The 11,124-nt window shown below is 47.5% G+C and overlaps 1 protein-coding gene across 1 annotated transcript; it reads left to right on the forward strand.

The window, feature by feature from the left end:
• Positions 1 to 5,053: 5,053 nt before the first annotated feature.
• LOC115099458 lies at positions 5,054 to 10,317 on the forward strand. Its single transcript, XM_029617129.1, has 2 exons — positions 5,054 to 6,040; positions 9,557 to 10,317. The coding sequence occupies exons 1-2, from the start codon at positions 5,476 to 5,478 to the stop codon at positions 10,171 to 10,173; spliced, it is 1,182 nt and encodes a 393-aa protein (XP_029472989.1). The 5' UTR covers positions 5,054 to 5,475; the 3' UTR covers positions 10,174 to 10,317.
• The last annotated feature ends 807 nt before the right edge of the window (positions 10,318 to 11,124 follow it).

An 11,124-nucleotide genomic window follows, 5' to 3' on the forward strand; every position in this document is an offset into this window, starting at 1 on the left:
GATCACAACACTCCCAGTATCAGGATATGGCACTGAGTGCAGGAAGATCACAACACCCCTGCTATCAGGGATAGGGCACTGCATGCAGGAAGATCATAACACTCCTGGTATCAAGGTTAGGGCACTGTGTGCCGGAAGATCACAACACTCCCAGTATCAGGGATAGGGCTCTCCCAGTATCAGGGATAGGGCACTGTGTGCAGGAAGATCACAACACTCCCAGTATCAGGGATACGGCACTGCATGCAGGAAGATCACAACACCCCTAGTATCAGGGATAGGGCACTGCGTGCAGGAAGATCACAACACTCCCGGTATCAGGGTTAGGGCACTGTGTGCCGGAAGATCACAACACTCCCAGTATCAGGGATAGGGCACTGAGTGCAGGAAGATCACAACACCCCTGCTATCAGGGAATAGGGCTCTGCGTGCAGAAGATCACAACACTCCCGGTATCAGGGTTAGGGCACTGTGTGCAGGAAGATCACAACACTCCTGGTATTAGGGATAGGGCACTGCATGCAGGAAGATCACAACACCCCTGGTATCAGGGTTAGGGCATTGTGTGCAGGAAGATCACAACACGCCTGGTATCAGGGTTAAGGCACTGTGTGCAGGAAGATCACAACACGCCTGGTATCAGGGATAGGGCACTGTGTGTAGGAAGATCACAACACTCCTGGTATTAGGGATAGGGCACTGCATGCAGGAAGATCACAACACCCCTGGTATCAGGGTTAGGGCATTGTGTGCAGGAAGATCACAACACGCCTGGTATCAGGGTTAAGGCACTGTGTGCAGGAAGATCACAACACACCTCGTATCAGGGTTAAGGCACTGTGTGCAGGAAGATCACAACACCCCTGGTATCAGGGTTAAGGCACTGCATGCAGGAAGATCACAACACCCCTGGTATCAGGGTTAGGGCACTGTGTGCAGGAAGATCACAAAACTCCTGGTATTAGGGATAGGGCACTGCATGCAGGAAGATCACAACACCCCTGGTATCAGGGTTAGGGCACTGTGTGCAGGAAGATCACAACACTCCTGGTATTAGGGATAGGGCTCTGCATGCAGGAAGATCACAGCACCCCTGGTATCAGGGTTAGGGCACTGTGTGCAGGAAGATCACAACACTCCTGGTATTAGGGATAGGGCACTGCATGCAGGAAGATCACAACACCCCTGGTATCAGGGATAGGGCACTGTGTGCAGGAAGATCACAACACCCCTGGTATCAGGGTTAGGGCACTGTGTGCAGGAAGATCACAACACTCCCATTATCAGGGATAAGGCACTGAGTGCAGGAAGATCACAACACTCCCATTATCAGGGATATGGCACTGAGTGCAGGAAGATCACAACACCCCTGGTATCAGGGATAGGGCACTGTGTGCAGGAAGATCACAACACCCCTGGTATCAGGGTTAGGGCACAAGTTCTAGTCACATTGACTGATCACATTACTTTTTTTGTCAAGCTACCAACTGTTTCCATTTCCCATCCCCCATATATTGTCAGTGGGAACCTTGGTAACATGAATAAATAAGAGGGCAGCCAATAGGAATACATATTCATTCCTAAACTGACCTTAACTGACCTGAAAAGTGTCAAATTGTATCATTTTCTGTTAGTGCGCACTAACAATGGTTAGTGCGCACTAACTCCCTGTTAGTGCACAGTAACTCCCGTTAGTGCGCACTAATCGGAAAAAATGATTTTTTAACTAAAAAATCATGCCAAACACGATTTTCTTCTCCTGCCAGACGATTTTGATCGTTAAGACGATAGGGCACACAATTCACACCTCTAATAATCAAGATCTTTGGAATGTCACCTTGCTATGTAACTTATGTATTTTTTTTCTCTATTTTACTATTGTTTCTTTCTGTCTTTTCCTCTAATGGCTTTCTTTGTCTCTTTTATAGCTACTTGTCCTTGTTCTATTCCTTTTCTGCTCTGATTTGTTTTTCTCCTTACTGTGCAATAATAAGGTAGTGTGTGCACACAGTTAGCTATTCGTTGTTTCTTCCTCCATTCTTCTTCTTCTTTTCTCCTTAGGTTGAAGCTTGTTCTGTTGTCTTCTTATTTTGCTACTACACTATACTGTAATGAACATAAAAAGAGATGCTATCTCCCTAAAACCTAACTCTCTTCCCCAAACAAGAGTCAGTGAGTTCCCTAGGATGATTGTCTACAATGTCTTGTTATAAACTGGGACTAACTAAATAGAAAATAAATGATAATTGAACTTTCCCTGGCTACAGACAAGGGGAGGTCCCTACCCATTATTGCATTCAATAACTCTGCAAGCATGCCAAATTCCGCTGTAACTTGTGAGCATTTCTTTATTCAACTTGAAGAATTCACTCTTACAAATTCTCAGAATCACACTACAGCAGATGAGTGTTTCTTTGTGCTAATGTCCTCTTTATTCCCCCTGAATAACTTCTTGTTATGAAGGGCTCAGACTTGCTAGGAATACTTTATTTTGGCTACTTTATTTAAATTATATGTAACCCTTACTTCTTAGCAGTCTTCCTTATCTTTGAAGGATGCATTTTTTATAAGGATTGTTTTAAAACAATGTTTCTATTTTCTCTTGGATAGTTCTCAGTACAATCCATGCTTTCATTCGTATAGCAGCCTATCTCGGCTGACACCAGATCACGCAAGTCAGCCACTATTTAAGTTTCTGTCATTGGCACCTTACCTTGAGTGGTATTTATAATTAAATATTCAATTATACTCATTCATTCACTTCTTTCCCCACTGCCTTGTCAGTAATATGGTGGGTTTTTTTACAACTTTCAAGGCCTTAGTGATGAGCTGCAGCAACGTGCTACTGCTCGCCCGAAATCTCACGCTTCTTCTCAAATTCTAAACTGCCTATGGTCTTTACATCCTAGTAAATCACTGCTTTTGCTAATGACATCTGGTAGAATAGTCCCTGTCATTCTTTAATTCAACCATTAAATTAGGTCTAAAGCTTGTGTCAACCATATACTGTGGTGGGTCAAAGACTTGTGTCATGGCCAAGGTAAATGGTATAAAGGTGTAGTTGTATAAGGCAGCAAGAGAACCGATCACAGTAATATAATTAAACATACAATACTAATTAGTTAAGGACTACTGTTCATTCAAACAATATCCATGGTTCATTCAAACAATATCCAGATTTTATTAATATACATTTTATAAAGAAATGGATAGACTATTTAAGCATGTATCAATAACACTCTATTTCTTTCTATTCTTTTTCAGATCAACTTTTTAATACGTCAAAGGATTCAACTGAAGATATTATATTCAACTAAAGATATTATCAACACATACTTATTAGATATGTATTATTTTAATATTTGTATACCTTTCTACTATATTCCATAAAAGTCTTTAATACATCTCTGGGAATTATCCTTTGTTCTACACCTTTAACAATGCTGATGTTCCGTATCTTACTGTTAAGGCTCCTTTAAGGTAAGTAAATTGTTCATTTCTTTTCTATTGTCAGTCTGACTGTTAAATTGAATGTGCACTTATCTGTTCTCAATTTCTTCTTCCTTCTTTTCTTTTTCCATTGCTAGCCAGTGTTCTTGTCTTTCTCTTCTTTCTTCTTCTTCCTTGTAATTATTACTCTATGCTTTAAATAACTCAGAATCAACTATCATCTCCCTGTTCCATTGCATAAATTACAATCAGTAGTATATCCTATGTGTATGAAGAGTGGTATAAACTAATTGCAAATTTTGCAAGCTTTCACTCTTTCTTTCTTCTATCATTTCTTTTTCTAACTCATTTATTCACTAGAGTTGTTCTACATCGTGATACAACTCAAGTTTTTAAATGTATCATCTTGTTAAATTTTGCTTAAATTATAAACTACAGCCACACCATTCATACATCAATCATTGCAAAGCTATTCTTTTAAAATAAATTGGATTTCCCTAGATTTTTAGGCCTTACAATGTAGAGAATGGTGTAGTACCTCCTTCCTCATTTATAGCCTGCTCCTAACTGAAGCTTTAATCAACTGTCTCTTGCTTTTCCTACCTAATGGTATTCCTGCTTGTGATGATATCACTGACTCAAATAGTGCTAAGGGTTGCTTGATTTTTGAGGCTTGTGTGTTTTATTTTATTTGTACAAGCAGGGCGAGCCTGTCTGGCCCTGCGGACATAACTGTAGTCAAGAGAGAGAAAGGAAGGGCGGGACATTAGGTTAGAGGGGGAGGGGGGGGGGAGAGCGAGGAGGAAAGTAGCCAATGGGAGAGGTAGAATTCAAATAGGAGAGTGGGATTGGCGGATAGGGAGAGAAAAGGAAAGGAGGGGGGAAATAACTGCCAGTCGGTGAGGAATGACCGAGGCAGTAGGCTGAGGCTTGCTATTAGTTCTCCCGGTGGGGTAAGCAGACTATTTAAAAATAATAATATATAATATAACATTATCCATTACAGCATCAGTTGATTAATTTAACTTGGGTGCTGTACGTAGCCCATACAGATCCCAGTTCGTGGGTTTTCCTCAGAGAAAATTTTGACTGGCAGTTTAAAAAAAAAAAAAAAAAAAATCCCATACCCAGTATTTCATATATTTACCTTTTCTGCCAGCTAGCCCTCCTATCCCAAAAAAAAAAAAAAAAAAATTATATATATATATATTCCCTCTCTCATTTTCTATCATTTACTGCTATTTGCTCCCCTAGCAGTTGTTTTGTATCCCCTGCTCGCGCCAGGCATGCCTAAGAAGGCCAGGGAGCGGAGCCGCGCCTCCGCGGCTTCCGCTTCCCGCCAGGCGCCTACCCCACCCGCCCAGGCCCCCTTCCTCACTGCCTCGCCTCCTCCTCGCCGGCTCTCGCGGGCTGCCCCCCCCCCTCGCTCTGTCACCCCCCTCCAGGCCCGCCGTTTCAGTTGCCGGCGCCACCCCCCCCCCCTCCCTCCTCCAAGTGGATTCCGGCGAGAGCGGCCCCGAAATAGAGGATGCCTGCGCCTGCCCCGCCGACCCCCCCCGCTCACCCCCCGGCGGCGTACCCGTTTCTCCTGCCCCTGAAATTTCTTTAAACGCCTCCGCGTTGGAATTCACCTTTTTGCCTCCTGACGAGAGCCCTTCCCCCCCCCCGCTTCCCCTCCGTGCTCGCCGCGCGCGCCGCCCCTCCCCCGGCACCCGCTCCTCGCCGCCGCTCTAATGTTCGCGCGCCCCAGCCCTGCGGCATGCCCCGCGGCAGCCCGTGCGTTCCCCTACCCCCCGGCCCCAAAGTACCTGCCAGCGCGCGTGGCCGCCGCGGCACCCCTGCTCCCAAGCCGCGGCCCCGCCTCCCGGGTCCCAGCGCTCATGCTACACGCCGCCCTTACGTCGCCGCTGGCCCCGCCTATCCTCCATCCCGCCGGGCTTCCCCGGTTGCCCCAACGGTAAGTATTGTCAGCTATCGGAACGCTCCTGGCCCTACCGTGAGGGGGGGGAGGTCGGCAGGTCCCGCATGGTACCCCAGGTTTTTTCCCGGCGCGCGGTCCCCTCCCACGGGAACCGCGGCAGGGACCATTTGGCACGAGGCAAGGGATGGCCTCCCGCCTCCCTTGGCCACCCAGGCGATGGGCATCCGCCCTCCCCCAGCGCTTCCCCTAGGGCTATTCCCCCGCCACCGCGGGGGGCGGAGCGGGTTTCCGATCGGGAGGGATTTGGGGGATGGCCGGTTTGGGGTGCACGCCCTGCTATGCCTGGTGAGATCGATGCGGCCCCCCCCCCTGGGGCCCCGGTGGGCAGTTACGTCCATCAGGCTAGGAGCATATCCAGTAGAGCAGCGGCCCCCCCTCCCCCGGGCGAGCATGGTTTTCGCATAAGCGAGGGAGAGAGAGTCAGAGTAGGGAGGGAAGTGGGTTTCATTTCAGATCAAGACGATGAAGCCTTTCCAGGGACTTCAAGCCAGGAAGCCTGGAGGGAGCAGGAATTGTCTGGAGAATTTCCTCGGCTGGTGCGCCGTAGATCCGACAGCAACAGGAGACAACCGGAGGAGGAGCAGTGGAGCGGGGATGCTGATGGTGCAGGTGAGATGGTGATGAAGCATAGGAAGAAAAATGGGGGGTCTAAACGGAAGAGACGTGGCTCCCCCTCTAGTTCATCTTCTAGTGACTCTGAGTCTTCAGAGTTTTCTTCTGATTCGGGTCCCACTTATAAGAAAATATTGGAAGAGGGGCCGTTGCAGGGAGTTGGGCAGTCAGCTAGTGCTACGTTAGCCGAATTATGGGAAGGGGTCCCTAGGAAGTTGCGCAAGAAAATTAAGAAGCGAAGGTATGTGAACATTTTTAGGTTGCTGGAAGGGAGGAGGAGGGTAAAGAGGAACAAGAAGAAAGATAAGAAGCATTCTAAGCCTAAGGGTGTTAAAGTGGCTAAGAATATAGTGAACTGGGTGCGCGGATTTTTGAGGCTTGCCAGTGTAGTTGGACATTACGACGCTTCCCAATACGGGGCATTGCTATCATACGCTGATAGTATCCTCGGAGCGTTCAGAGATTACGAAGGTTGGGCATGGCTCAACTACGACGAAAAATTTAGAGACAAGATGGCGGGCAATAAGGGGATGTCCTGGGCGGCTCAAGACATTAATTTGTGGTTGACACAAATGACATACAAAGGGACCAGTGGTAATAAGGTTGTTAGTACAGGAAGTGCAGGTACAGGTGGTATTGGGGGATCAGGGTTCCATAGTGGATTAGGTCAGTCCTTTCGTTCAGGAGGTCAACCCCTTCGCAACATGTCAAGCGGGAAAACAAAAGGGGCGGGAAATGATACCTGTTGGAGATTTAACAGGACGGTTTGCTTGTTTCCCGACTGCAAATTTAAACACGTCTGTTCAGGTTGCGGTGGGGGACACTCAGCCCTTAAATGTGGTCAAGGGAGTAGTGGAATTCCAGGGAAAGGGGGAAAAGCGTAATACCTTGCTTGGGGTGGCGGACTCTCCAGTGTCGGTTCAGGCTATGACCCCTTGGTTGGAGAGATATCCTAATAAGCAGGTCGCACAGTTTTTGATGGAAGGGTTTCGGGTGGGTTTTGTAATTCCTTATGAAGGTCCAGGGTTTGGGGGCACCGGTAGGAACGCGCGGTCGGCTATTACCCACGCGCATTTGGTAAAAGGAAAGATAGAAGCCGAACTACGTTTAGGTAGGGTGGGAGGACCTTTTCTTGATCCACCGTTTGTTAAAATGCACTTGTCTCCGGTAGCAGTCATCCCAAAAAAGGAACAGGGAAAGTTTCGTTTTATATTGAATTTATCGCATCCTTCTGGTAGTTCGGTGAATGATTATATCCCGCGGAAGTGTTGTTCAGTTAGTTATGCTTCATTTGATACAGCAGTCAGCTTGGTGCTAGCGGCAGGGAGAGGTGCGTTGCTCGCAAAGGCGGATATTGAATCAGCGTTTCGCCTATTGCCTATTCACCCAGCCTGTTTTCCTTTATTGGGTTTCCGATTTGAGGGGCGGTATTACGTGGATAAATGCCTGCCGATGGGATGCTCTGTGTCTTGCGCCTTTTTTGAGGCATTTAGCACTTTCCTGCATTGGGTCGCGGAACAATGCACGGGCGGTGGGGGTATTTTGCATTATCTTGATGATTTTTTATTCGTTGGGGAGGAGGGGACAGATAGATGTCAGGGGCTCTTGAACGGTTTCCTACAGGTAGCACCTCAGTTTGGAGTGCCGATTGCGGTTCAAAAGACAGAGGGCCCGGTTTCCTGTTTGGTGTTTTTAGGGATAGAACTAGATTCCATCACCTTAGAAGCGCGTTTACCCGCGGATAAGTTGGACACGTTGAAAAGGTTGGTTGGGTCTACCAAGCAGTTAAAGAAAGTGACTTTACGTCAGATGCAGTCCCTGATTGGTGTGTTGAATTTTGCTTGTAGGGTGATTCCTATGGGTAGGGCTTTTATTAGACGGTTGTCCAGTGCAACGAAGGGCATTAGAAGTGGACATCATTTCATTAGAGTGACGTCTAGAATAAAAGAAGAATTGGGAGTGTGGGAGGCTTTTCTGGCTTCTTTTAATGGAGTTTGCATTATGCAACAAGATGAGGTTTCCAATGCGGAGTTGGAGCTGTATACTGATGCAGCAGGAGGGATTGGATTTGGCGCATATTTTCGGGGGCAGTGGTGCGCTGAGCAATGGCCTGAGGAATGGAAGGAGCGGGGATTGACAAAAAATATTACTTTTTTAGAATTATTTCCGATTGTAGTGGCGTTATATTTATGGGGAGGGCAATTGGCGAACAAACGAGTGTTGTTTTGGTGTGATAATTTGGGAGTGGTACAGGTAATTAATCGTCAGTCAGCAAAATGCCCTAGGGTATCTGAATTATTACGGGAATTGGTATTTCAGTGCTTACAGTTGAACTTGACCATCAGGGCGCGACACGTGCCTGGGGAACTAAATGTGATAGCTGATGCTCTCTCTCGTTGCAAGTGGCAGGAATTCCGAAGAGCGGCGCCCGGAGCGATGGACATGGGAGAGAAGTTGCCAGATCAGCTGTGGAGGTTGGGTTGCAGGCTTGGACGCTGATTCGGAAGTCACTGGCGCAGTCCACTTGGAGGGCATATGTGAGAGGATATGGGGTGGTAAGAAGCTATTTAAGGGGAGAAGGATGGCACAGGGGAAAGATATCGGAAGAGCAATTGGTTCAATTTATTTTGTGGGCCAAGTCTAGTGGTTATTCGTTGGCGGCAGTACGGGCACACCTGACGGGATTTTCCTTTTTTCAGAAGTTATATGGCTGGGGAAATCCGGGAAATAGTTTTTTGATTAAAAGAATTTTAAGGGGCTGGAAACGGGAGCATGGCGCTATGCCCGACATGCGTCTTCCCATAAGGTACAGGGATCTCAAGATGATAGTGGAATGTTTGCCAGAAGTTTGCTGGTCTGAATATGAAGTGCTGTTGTTTAGGACAGCGTTCATACTTGCATTTTTCGGAGCTATGCGGGTAGGAGAGTTGGTAGCATCTTCCAAAGTTAATGCTGGGGATAGGGGTTTGAAGGTTCAAAATGTCTGGGTCGGTGACGGGGTAGTTACCATGTGTATCCATCGGTCCAAGGTGGATCAATATGGTAGGGGCCAATTAATTAGATTAATTCCGGCAGAAGATGGGTGCGTGTGTCCAGTGGGGTATGTCACGAGGTTCATGGTAGTGAGACCCGCGGTTGACGGGTTATTCTTGGTTCATAGAGATGGATGGCCGGTGACGATATATCAGTTCGGGCAAGTTCTGAAGAAAGCTTTGAGTTGTTTAGGTTGGGAGGGACGACATTTCACGTCACACTCGTTCAGGATAGGGGCAGCGACTTCGGCAGCAGAAGGAGGACTGCCTGATAGAGCAATACAATCGATAGGGAGATGGAAATCAAAGGCTTTTCAGTCTTACGTTCGGACGGACAAATAAGGGTGAAGCTTGCAGGTTAAAAAAAAAAAAAAAAAAAATTTTTGTATGACTTTCGATCTTTAGCTAGGGGAGGGATGACTCGGATTAAGAGGGCAAGTGAATTGTGGTGCGGGTATTCATTCTGATGTGTTCTTTTCAGAAAGAAAGTCAGTGCGGGGGCGGCAAGAATGTGTCTGGGTTGTGGGCCATTCTTTCATCCATTGGGCCGCGAATAGAGCGCAACACAGACCGTATGGGCTGAACTTGGAGTTGGATGAGCGGAGTTGGAAGATCGTATGGCTCAGTCATCGAGGCATGAAATGGGACAACTTGCTATCCCTGGTGGAACAAAGTGCATCACAACTGGAGCTGCCTAAAATTGTGCTTATTCATTTGGGAGGAAACGACGTGGGAGTGGGATCTTGTAAGGACTTGATCATTAAGATTAAGAAGGATTTTGGTACTTTGATGAACGCCATGCCCGAGACACATTGGGGGTGGTCGGACATCATAGTTCGTTTTAAATTCCTGCAGTCTCACTTATGGTGTAGGGGGGTTAAAAAGTTAAATTCACAGGTTGGTAAGTGGGTCGTTAGGCAAAGGGGTTTTTGGGTGAGACACGAGTGGGCTTGGGAGGTGATCCCAGGGTATTTTCGTTCAGACGGAGTACATCTCTCGGATATAGGTATCGATTTGTTTAATACTACGATACAAGAGGGTCTAACACAGGTAATTGGTAATATGAGGACCGCAGTGGGGGGAAACAATGACAACTAACGTCGTTATTGTTTTATGGCGGTAAACCCGAGCCTCAAATGTTGTTTATTGCATTGTGTTGTTAAGTTTACAAAGGGGGAGGGAATCTTGTGCAGTGCGGGGGGGCTGCTGCACGAGATTGCCAAAGAGCAAGAGGGGGGCCGATGCTCGGAGGCTTTACAAGGGGATGCTCTACCACTGGAAACGGTGGGGGGCGCTGTTGGACTGTTTACTTGGGGATGCTCTACCACTGGAAACGGTGGGGGGCGCTGTTGGACTGTTATCCGAATGGGGGGATAAAGGGGCATTGTTATATGATGTTATAAGTACTTGGCGAGGCTCGGGTCAATATAAATAAACTGCGGCCTTTATTACTCCAAAGAAAGTGTGGTGTGATTTGTGGGAAAGTGTTGAAGAGAAAAGGGGGTCAAAGGGGAAGGGGGGAAAGGAATGAGCGAATCTTGTATCTAGCAGTTAGTACAAGCAGGGCGAGCCTGTCTGGCCCTGCGGACATAACTGTAGTCAAGAGAGAGAAAGGAAGGGCGGGACATTAGGTTAGAGGGGGAGGGGGGGGGAGAGCGAGGAGGAAAGTAGCCAATGGGAGAGGTAGAATTCAAATAGGAGAGTGGGATTGGCGGATAGGGAGAGAAAAGGAAAGGAGGGGGGAAATAACTGCCAGTCGGTGAGGAATGACCGAGGCAGTAGGCTGAGGCTTGCCCACCCTCCCACCCGGTACTGTGGAAAATGTGTTTTCGGGGGAATTGTATTCGTCGCAGTGGCGGTAAACCCGAGCCTCAAATGTTGTTTATTGCATTGTGTTGTTAAGTTTACAAAGGGGGAGGGAATCTTGTGCAGTGCGGGGGGGCTGCTGCACGAGATTGCCAAAGAGCAAGAGGGGGGCCGATGCTCGGAGGCTTTACAAGGGGATGCTCTACCACTGGAAACGGTGGGGGGCGCTGTTGGACTGTTTAC

The sequence above is a fragment of the Rhinatrema bivittatum genome, chromosome 9, assembly GCF_901001135.1.
Source record: "Rhinatrema bivittatum chromosome 9, aRhiBiv1.1, whole genome shotgun sequence".
NCBI classification, from domain to species: Eukaryota; Metazoa; Chordata; class Amphibia; order Gymnophiona; family Rhinatrematidae; genus Rhinatrema; species Rhinatrema bivittatum.

What these genes read in the sequence shown, in the direction of transcription:
- LOC115099458 (XM_029617129.1), top strand. Translation starts at nt 5,476, where the DNA reads ATGGTACCCCAGGTTTTTTCCCGGCGCGCGGTCCCCTCCCACGGGAAC. An exon ending in CGGGGATGCTGATGGTGCAG is followed by an intron (nt 6,041 to 9,556) that starts GTGAGATGGTGA and finishes TGTTCTTTTCAG; the next exon opens with AAAGAAAGTCAGTGCGGGGG.